The sequence below is a fragment of the Papaver somniferum genome, unplaced genomic scaffold (genome assembly GCF_003573695.1).
Source record: "Papaver somniferum cultivar HN1 unplaced genomic scaffold, ASM357369v1 unplaced-scaffold_29, whole genome shotgun sequence".
NCBI classification, from domain to species: Eukaryota; Viridiplantae; Streptophyta; class Magnoliopsida; order Ranunculales; family Papaveraceae; genus Papaver; species Papaver somniferum.
Genome location: NW_020639929.1, coordinates 2,885,570 through 2,895,752, shown reverse-complemented (window position 1 = coordinate 2,895,752; position 10,183 = coordinate 2,885,570). Strand labels below are relative to the sequence as shown.

The 10,183-nt window shown below is 35.1% G+C and overlaps 1 protein-coding gene across 1 annotated transcript; it reads right to left on the bottom strand.

The window, feature by feature from the left end:
* Positions 1–4,330: 4,330 nt before the first annotated feature.
* LOC113341408 lies at positions 4,331–8,664 on the bottom strand. The gene is made up of 5 exons (XM_026586295.1): positions 8,522–8,664; positions 8,315–8,434; positions 7,668–8,227; positions 5,465–5,576; positions 4,331–5,277 (listed from the first exon to the last, which is right to left on the bottom strand). Exons 3-5 carry the CDS (start codon positions 8,072–8,074, stop codon positions 4,504–4,506), a joined length of 1,293 nt encoding a protein of 430 aa, XP_026442080.1. The 5' UTR covers positions 8,075–8,227; positions 8,315–8,434; positions 8,522–8,664; the 3' UTR covers positions 4,331–4,503.
* Positions 8,665–10,183: the final 1,519 nt, after the last annotated feature.

Genomic DNA, 10,183 nt, shown 5'->3' with positions numbered 1-10,183 from the left:
ATATGAAGACATACTTGATTTATAGCATACCCAATTTCAGGCCTTGTCCATGTAAGATATTGCAATGCACCTACTAGAGATCTATATTCACTTGGATTTATCAAAGGAATACCATCTGAGTTGGAAAATTGAGAATGTGGAGAAATTGGAGTACTACATGTCTTAGCTCCTATCATGTTGAACTTCTCAAGCAAATCAAGAGCATACTTGGTTTGACTAAGAAAGCGTTGATCTGAGTTTCTCTTCACCTGAAGTCCAAGAAAATAGTGCATATCACCTAGATACTTTATGGGAAAATAAGACTGTAGTTGTAGGATAAACTGAGCAATATAATCCCTTGAGTTGCCTGTAATCATGATATGATCAACATAGACTAGAATTATAGTGATTCTAGAACCAAATTTTTGCACAAATTGAGAAGAATCATCCACATATGGTTTGAAGTCATGAGAAACTAGCACATTGAGCAACTTATCATACCAAGCCTTTGGTGCTTGTTTAAGACCATAAATAGATTTATGTAATTTGCACACATGATGTGGTTTGGCTGGATCAATAAATTCAGGTGGTTGTTGCATATAAACATCTTCCTCCAAATCACCATGCACGAAAGCTTTACTGACATCAAATTGCTTGATCTGCCAATTGAAGTTAATAGCTAAAGATAAGATTAACCTTATTGTTGTTGGCTTTTCCACAGGACTGAAAGTTTTCTATAAAATCTATGCTCTCCTGCTGATGAAAACCCTTAGCCAAAAGTCTCGATTTGAACTTATATATGCTGCCATCTGCTTTGTGCTTAATCCTAAACACCCTCTTACATCCAACAACATTATAAAATGGATCTGGATCAACAAGAGACCATGTACTAGCCTCTTTTAAGGAAGTATGTTCTTCAACCATAGAGTTCTTCCATTGATTTTTTTTAATACCTTTTGAGTAACATGTTGGTGTTGGAGGTGGTATAGCAGATGCAAGATTAGCTGACAGAACATACTTGGTATTAAAGACTTTAGGTTTGAAAATACCTCTTTTTCCCCTTGTAACCATAGAATGTGAGTTATAAATAACAACCTCGGGGGTAAGCTAGTTGTTGCAGTATCAGGAGATGTAATAGGAGATGATGAAGACTGAGAAGTTGAAGATGACTTTGAACTAACATCAATCAATGGCACATCAACAGTAGGAGAAGATATATTAATTGCAGTAGAAATAGTTGGTTCCAATTTTCTCAGAGGAAAGTGATCTTCATTAAAAACAACATGTCTTGAAAGTACACCTTTGCAGACTTAGGATCAAGACACTTGTACCCTTTGTGCATTGAGCTATATCCAAGAAAAACACAATGAATACTCTTTGGTTGTAATTTGTGTGCATTATATGGTCTGACCCAAGGAAAACAAGAAGAGCCAAAAGATCTGAAAAATGAATAATCTAGAGGTTGGGCAAACAATTTCTCAATTGGAGAAATGAAACCCAAGCTTCTTACAGGAAGTCTGTTGATAACATAATTAGCAGTTTGAAAAACGTCAACCCGATAAGATTCAGATAATCTAGATTGTATTAAGAAAGTCCTACCAGTATCAACTAAATGCCTATGTCTTGATTCAGCTAGTTCATTCTGCTCTGATACCATAGTTTCACTAAAATAGAATAGTATTCAATATAAAAAAATGTACACTGAGTGACAAAGCACACTCGGTACTTATACAGAAAGTATCAGGAGAAGGGGTGTGACATCCCTGAATTTCGGATTTCCAACGGAAACGGATTCGACCTTGTAGGTCGGGTCTGGTCCAGCTAGCAAGTCCAAATTCCTAGATCGCCACTCGTGCAGGACCAGATTTTTTCTTTTTTAAATATCTTAATAAAATACAAAACTTAACTCAAAAGAAATTTGTTAAATGAAATATAATATTACTTTTAAAATTACAAAACTGTAAAATACTAATTATAAAATAGAAAGTACACAATCGAAATAGACCAACACTTCGATTGAATTTAAAACGCAATGCCCAATCCCGGAGATACATAATAATTTCTTTTACGGCTAATGTTTCTTCATTCTCTGTGGAAAGGGAGGAAAAGGGGGTGAGCAAACCACAACCCAGTAGGAAGTTTCAAAAAAATAATAGAGTGCACGGAAAAACAAACAAATGCAGTAGATACAATAATAAAATTCATGCACAAAAAACCACAACAATACTTACGCCAATCTCAACCACAAATACTTAACATTTTTTACTCAAAATCTTCAACCTCAAATTCTAGATCATTAATCTAGTTGCCATAGTTATTCCGGTAAACAAACCACAATTATTCCCCCAACAGTCTTCTTTTTCTTTCTTCAAACGATTCTTAATCTAATTGTCAGAGTTATTCCGGTAAACAAACCATTAATGTTCCCCGAACAGTCTTCCCAGGGTAGCCACCAGTGGTGGATGCCATAAAGGCCTGACATTTCAGCAGCAAACATATATATTAATCCCCAATCTATTTGTCAAAGTTATTCCGGTAAACAAACCATTATTGTTCCCCGAACAGTCTTCCCAAGGTTGACACCACTGGTGGGATGCCATAAAGGCCTGGCATTTCAGCAGCAGATATATACTTTTTTTTTCTAGAACTCATTTCAAACCAGTGCATTTAATCCTACGTGTACCAAACCGGATCCCAAAGAACTAACTGAAGTAAACCCCATTCAGTAATGCATTAAACTCACTTTCGCCAATCTAAATTCACTTCCATCAAAGTGACTTTCACAAACCAAAACTATTCACTAGTAGTATAATGCATCAAATCAATTTTCACAATCCAAAAACTCAATAAAATAGGCATTAAATGTTAAAATAAAAATCTAGAATAATTTAACAATACTGGTTAATAATCAATATATATAACTTACATATAAATCAGTTTATACAAAGAAAATTACGTAATAAATTTAAAACAAACATCATGATTATTAGCTTGAAAATCAAAAAGAAACCAATATAATTTTAATGCTAAAATAAGTTTTGATTTTGATATTACGTAGAAACCCCTATCTTTTTAGCAAATCCTAAACTCTTGAATGAATCCAAATCCAAATAATACATGCACAATTTCCAAGAAGAAGAAGGATTAATAGTTTGGGTTTTCTTTTTACTTTTTGTTTTCTTTTTCTTGTTTAAAGCAAAAGGAAAAGGGAAAAATTAGAGGGAAAGAGAGATGAAAGTGATGGCTAAAAGTGTTTTTAAGGTTTTGTGCTAGGAGACAAAAGAGAAGAAAGATGGAGAAGATGAAAGTGACGGCACCTCTTTGATTTTTTTTTCCTTCTATTTGTGAATAAAACCCTAGCCAATTGTTATATAGCACTCAAATTTTGATAAGGGACATATTATTTTATAAACACCGTGACATCAAACTTAGCAAAGATACATACATATATATACACACAACCCACAATGCACACATACACCACAATTAAAAATTCAGCTTTATTATTTTATTTTATTTGGTAGCCATAAATATAATTAAAACTAAATAGTTATTCTTTATAATTTAAGTTTCAAATTACAGTCCGCACAAAATATTATGGATGGGTTTTGTACGCTAAAATCATATTAAAAAAATCACGGAGTTTTACACCATTAACCCCTAAAAAGAATTTCGTCCCGAAATTCAAAACCAAAAATAAAGGGTGTTACAAGGGGAATGGTACGTACAGGACAGACTGTCAATGACAGCTCACACTACTACACCGCCAAAGACACAAGTGATTCACACAAGACAGAGCAGTCTGCATGGGCTCAATCACTATACAGATATATCAATTATTCCTATGGCAATGAACAAAAAATCTCTTTTGTTGGGCCACGTGGATCAACAAACACGATTTTGCACTATGGTAAATCAGAGCAAGATGAACAGATTTAGTTTTTAAGGGTCTCGTTACTATTTCTTTTTAATATAAAATGTTTTTAAGATAAAGTTAAAATATAAAATATTGGTGAGATAAAATGAGATAAAGTGAGATGTTTCGATACCAGAAGCAGAAATCAGGAGCATAAGTCATAAGCAAAAACTTTTTGCTTCACAAAAACTTGAATTATGTACTCGAATTAACTTTTTGACGTTTTTGTTTCCAAAAGTTGGAAGGCAACTTCTAAATGAGCCTTCTAAACGTGTATCGAAAGATTCCAAAGAGCCTACAAAAAATTGCAAACTTTTTTTGGAACAGCAGCAGCTAGAATGTGCATTTTGCGGGTCTGTTCTATGTCCTGTAGATGTGGTTGATCTGGAACTATGGGTTGTTTCTGTTACAGTCATGTCTTTTTTGTTCTTGCAACTTTAAGAAGCTATCAGAAGAGAGTATTTGTTAATCTATCTTTTACATTTGACGCTTTGAATTTAAAAATTGAGAATACAGGGAGAAATTTGGAGTACAAATAGTATTACAAAAGAAAGAAAAAAAATCACCTAATTAATTTTGATAAGGAGCATCTTCCATTCTGACTACATTCAGTCACCTTCATCATCGCTAAGGTTAGCTGTCAGGTTGGGATAGCTATCCAGTACTGAACGACCCATCCAGCACTCTTTCTCACAGATCATGCATGTAAGTACCTTCAATCCTCTAAATGTACTCGAAAACGCCAAACACTCTTTATGTCCCACGGTTCTACATGTACCACATTGAACAATACCCCAGTCCTGATTATCTTCATCAGCGTCCTCATCTTCAGTTGCCTCACTATCTGATTGATTTCCATTAACCATGAATGGAACAATACATCCATCAAAAGAACAAGTAGCATCATCTCCCAACTTGACCATTGGCGGAGAGGGGCCAACCTGGGGACCCACTTTCGACATCAGAAAAAGATGGTGAAAGCGATTACGTAGACGAGCACTAGCCAAGGTTTCAGGTGCCGATGCCTTTGTGTTGATTACGGCTGTAAGTAAGCTTGCCGTACAATCACCACCACGGTAAGGGAGATTGAGAACACGAGTATACACAAAAAGAATGTGTTTGCATGGGAACGCTGAGTCGGGGCAATTGCACGTCGGGATTCTGGATAATCTGACAGTGTACACATTACCAGTTGAACCTAAAATGAAGAAATAGGCAGCAGAACGATGAAGCAGACGGAGATCCAGGTCATCCTGTTTGTTGAGATCATCTTCATTAAGTTTATGTTTGTCAACTGGATCCAGTGGCTTTACACCCACAATAAGACCTCCATTGATCTTCATCCAACTCTTGCCAAGAGCTTTTTGAGCATCGATCCGTCTCTGCATCCATTTATTACTTTTTGAGAACGAGAGATGCCAAAGAAGTTCCAAAACAATAATGGTAACTAAGAGATGGGTCTAAGTGTAGCATCAATAGCACAAGGTTGAACAGGGAGGCTACATAAAATCCTGTTGCCTAAAGAATTGAACAGTGAACATAATTTTTAAAGTCAGGGAAAAGAAGAACCTTAAAAAGTATATGCATCCAGTTACCATCATCTAGATCTCGAACATGCTTCAGTATCACACCACATGTCCTTAATTCATGCAATACCAAGTCTGCGTCACGTGGGTTAAACCTAGCAAATAAAAAGAAGAAATATAAATACTAAATCATACAGATGCATGTTCGAAAACTAGTTCGCATTTTCACAACTATATAAGCTTTATTGAGGGATTGGCGTAGGGGAAGCTACTGTGACTAGTAAACCAGAAGTTAGTGGAGAGACCACATGTTGGCCAGCTCCAAGGAAACGTTATTAACAGGGAAGAAGCAGCATGGATGGCAGGTTCCATTGTGTAGAGGTCAAAGATTAATGATTAGGGTCAAACAGTAAACAGATAATATACAGTGCAAGGAGGAACTTAAGAAACAAAAACACCTAGCAAGTCAAAGATTAATGGATGGAGGGCTCTGAACCACTGATAAAGTGCTTATCAGTATATGTAACCACATAATCTTCAAAAATATGAAACTACTCAATAAAAAGGATAACTAGAACCCCGACCAAGATCTGTGATCTGACAGCAAAAAACAAGAGACTGTTAACTGTTGGAAGTAATTTGTAACTGTAATTGGAAAAGAATTATCTAGAAAAACCTAGAGATCAAGTCAGTCTAGTAAACAAAGTTGTACTCATATTAGTCGGACAGACATGCTTAGAAATTTGTTGAGTTGTAAGAAGAAAGATAAGCTTGATAAGGTCGGTTTCAGTGAGTTTTCAAGAGAACAAACCTCTAGATAAACCTAGAGTACAAGGGTCAGTCATGGAAAAGCCTATAGACAGGCAATTGTAGTATCATTTGTAACTCAAGAAAGAAGTAATCATTACATTCAAGTTACAAATCCAGATCAGAATCTTGCTTATCACTATCTAGTATACTACTAGTGTCTCGGAGCTCTGTATGAGCTGGTAATAAGGCTCTTACATATCACGTATAATTAAGTCAAAAGTGGATGATGCTAAATCATGTTCTTAAAAGAGCATCAATGCCAATACTAGATTCCTGCTCATGTTTGTCGTTTACATTTTCAACATAGAAGTGTCATGATCATAATTTTGAAGATATCCCAAGCATGTCTCAATTAAAATCCTAGAACAATTGCATATTTAAGGGCAACCTGATAAATCATGATGATAGAAGGTTTAATCTTTTTATCGACACAGAGATCATCCCTGAACAGTATCACCAATAACTATAATTGGAAGTGTAGGAGACGTGAGAGTCTGTCACGCAGCAACAGAATATTATTTATAATTATATACACATTGTTGAATACCATTGTGATAAAAAGGAGAAAGACATGGGCATATAGTACATATATTCAATACTTGCTTCATCACTAGGAGAAAGTAGGTAATATCTCAGAACACCAAGGCGTGGAGTTTCGCAAAATAAGAAAGGCATCACCAGCAAGGAAGAAAGTGCAAATAATAACTAGCATCTATCTAGAGTCAATAAAGATTCCTTTGAAGAAACTAAAACAAAGGCTACTACATTAGTGCAGATTCCTCACCTAGATGATCAGAGTGTTTAAAAATCTCTGCTCAATATAATTTATATACTCAAATCAGACACGGATAAACCTAAATCTCAATCAAGATCACTGAATCACACTTTTGAAGAAACAGTATTGGATGTGCACTGCACAGTAAAACAAATAACGGCAGAGAGACATGTCATGGGCAAAAGTTTCTAGTTTTTCTACCTTCATGAAAACCTATGTCAAACAAATCCAACTTGAATCGAATTAATTTCTCACAAAATCCTGCTTAGCCACTAATATATGATGTGTTAGATTTACATACGAAACCCTCAAACAATCACGAATCCACTGCTACAAATGCCTATGTGTGTCACTTGAATAACGGCATTCTAACTCCTAATAAACATAAAACATTTAAGATTACACTCTAAATCTACAACAAATCATAATCACATGCAACAATCCCTTCATTATAGTTTTCTGTTCAAATTTTACCAAGAAACCCGCCTATTGAAACCCCCAAATAGAGTAGTCTCACTTACAAATTTCTACAAACATCGTGAGATCATTAAAAAACTCCTCTATCTACTTAACAATCTAAGATGCAAAAAAAACGAGAAATTTGAAACAATACAATAACGAAAAAAAATGAAATTCAATAAGACAGAAGTAAGAATTATACCCATATGCAGTAACCCATTCCTCCTCCTCTTCCTTTCTTTTTTTTGCCAATTTCTCCTCCTCTTCCTTTCTTTGTTTTGCCGATTTCTCCTGCTCTTCCTTTCTTTCTTTTGCCAATTTCTCCTCCTCTTCCTTTCTTTTTTTTGCCAATTTCTCCTCCTCTTCCTTTCTTTGTTTTGCCAATTTCTCCTGCTCTTCCTTTCTTTCTTTTGTCAATTTCTCCTCCTCTTCCTTTCTTTTTTTTCCAATTTCTCCTCCTCTACCTTTCTTTTTTTGCCAATTTCTCCTCCTTTTCCTTTCTTTTTTTTGCCAATTTCTCCTCCTCCTCCTTTCTTTTTTTTGCCAATTCCTCCTCCTCTTCCTTGTCATCAACATTATCTGAATCTGAAGAAAAACTAGTTTCTGCATACGAGACCCTGCAAATCCCGTCCAATTTCTGCTCTTTAGCTGCAGGAGGAGTAGTAGAAGAAGTAATTTCCTTCAAACATCGTTTCAATGGTTTGCTGGTACTTTCTGATGTAGCTTTGGGATCCAATTTATTGTTCGGAGTGATCAAAATCCCTAAATAAAAAAAAAAAAAAAAAAAAAAAAATTGTTGAAAAATTGTTCTGAAGAAAACAAAATTGAATAGGAAAGAAATACAAGTACCTGGTTCTGGTTGGTGAACTTGTCTGAAAATAATTGGCTTACAGTTCCGTTTCAACGGTTTGCGGGTACCTTCTGATGTAGCTTTGGGATCTGATTTCTTGATACCATTGATAGTAAACCCTAGAAAAAAAAAAGTTAAATTTGTTCAGGAAATTTTCTGAAAAACACACACACAAAATTGAACTGAGAAGAAATTCAAGTACGTACCCAATTTCTGTTGAGCTTGTTTGAAATTTAGTTTGTTCATATCAGGAATTGAGATTTTTTTTCCCCTCCAAGAGAAGAAGAAGTGAAGAGAGATAAAAGCTGGTGCTACTGTTTGTGCCGGTGATTTAAAAAGGGAGAGCTTTAGCTTTAGAGGATGGGCCTAGGCCTGCACCTGCAAAACTTATAGTCGATTAAAACGGGTCGGGCGGTTTCGGTGTATCGTTTACGAATCAGGTCATCCGGTCGGTGTCGGAATTTTGTGTCGGCGGCAATGTGTAATTATGTAATCTGGTTTCAATATTTATGTTTAATTCATCAATGGGTTGAAGATCAAATGCATAGGCCCAACCAAATTTGTTTATTAAACACATAACCACTTCTTTCCATTTAACTTCTCTTGGCATCAGTGTTACTGCTGAAGTTCTTTGTCACAAAGAGTTTAATTCTTGATTTGCTTGGATCACATTTTGCGAATGCACCATCCCATGTAGAGGTCTATATTTTTAATTTGAATCTAGCCATGCATTAACTACGGGCTGAGCATTCAATTTTTCCATTACTTTTGTCCCCTTAAAATGTCAAGGTTGCTTGTCATATTTTAATATCAAAACTCATAAGTCAATTGATTAGATTACTAAAGTCAACTTTGTTAGATTAGATTAGGAAGTCTAGAAATGTTTAGACATATAAGTATTACTTCGAAGACCTGAAGAAAACGAAGACGTATCTACATCAACGAAGACATAATCCTTCCACTTGAGGTTAGTAATACATGACTTGACTTGTTCTCATTTTTATATTGTTACATTCAAGTAGTTTTAGATTGAAAACATAAAATGCGGAGTTATACATGAAACTATAGTATTAGAGACTTGATCATATTAATATGATCAAAGTGTCAAGGAAGATCAATAGTTGGGAATGTTTTATATTGGTATATTATATTACGAAGTATAATGCTTATGTTTTTAGATTCGTGATTGCGACATCAACATAATCTTTGTAATTTGTTACTATATTGTTTAATGAACTTATGATTGATTTCATGCCTAGAAAACTATGTTTAATTAAGGAAGTAGACTTACGAACTTGTTTCGTAGGTGAAAGAAATCAATAGATTGAAGGATTGGGTTTCATTGAAGATCTAAGGTTGGACCGATCCTAACCTATATAAGAAATCAAGGTAGAACAGATCCTAACTTATCTTGGGAGTCAAGATAGAACCGATCCCTACCTATATTGTGAATCAAGGTAGAAACGATCCTAGCTTATGTTGGAATTCAAGATAGAACCGGTCCCTACCTATATTGAGAGTCAAGGTAGAACCGATCCCTACCTAAATTGGGAATTGTGGTAGAACCAGTCTCAATATGAAACACCAATTTCTTTAGTCACGTGCACTTTAGGGTTGGTGTGATTTTAGAAATTGGGCTAGCAAAATAGGAAAGTTCAAGATGTCGACATAATGAGTAACTTGAACATGATCTAAAATCTTATATTTTATTGTTCAAAGATATTCCTTGATACTCAAGGTGAGATCCCAATCTGAAATGTTTGAGAATATTTTTGAGATTTTCGAATGTATATGTTTTGTTTTACCAGCAAGCAAAGCATATCTCTGGAAAGATATATTAGTTAAGTGCTATTTATATCGAGTTGTCC

What these genes read in the sequence shown, in the direction of transcription:
- LOC113341408 (XM_026586295.1), bottom strand. Translation starts at nt 8,074, where the DNA reads ATGCAGAAACTAGTTTTTCTTCAGATTCAGATAATGTTGATGACAAGG. An exon ending in GAATGGGTTACTGCATATGG is followed by an intron (nt 5,577 to 7,667) that starts GTATAATTCTTA and finishes TTTATTTGCTAG; the next exon opens with GTTTAACCCACGTGACGCAG. An exon ending in GGATGCATATACTTTTTAAG is followed by an intron (nt 5,278 to 5,464) that starts GTTCTTCTTTTC and finishes AAATGGATGCAG; the next exon opens with AGACGGATCGATGCTCAAAA.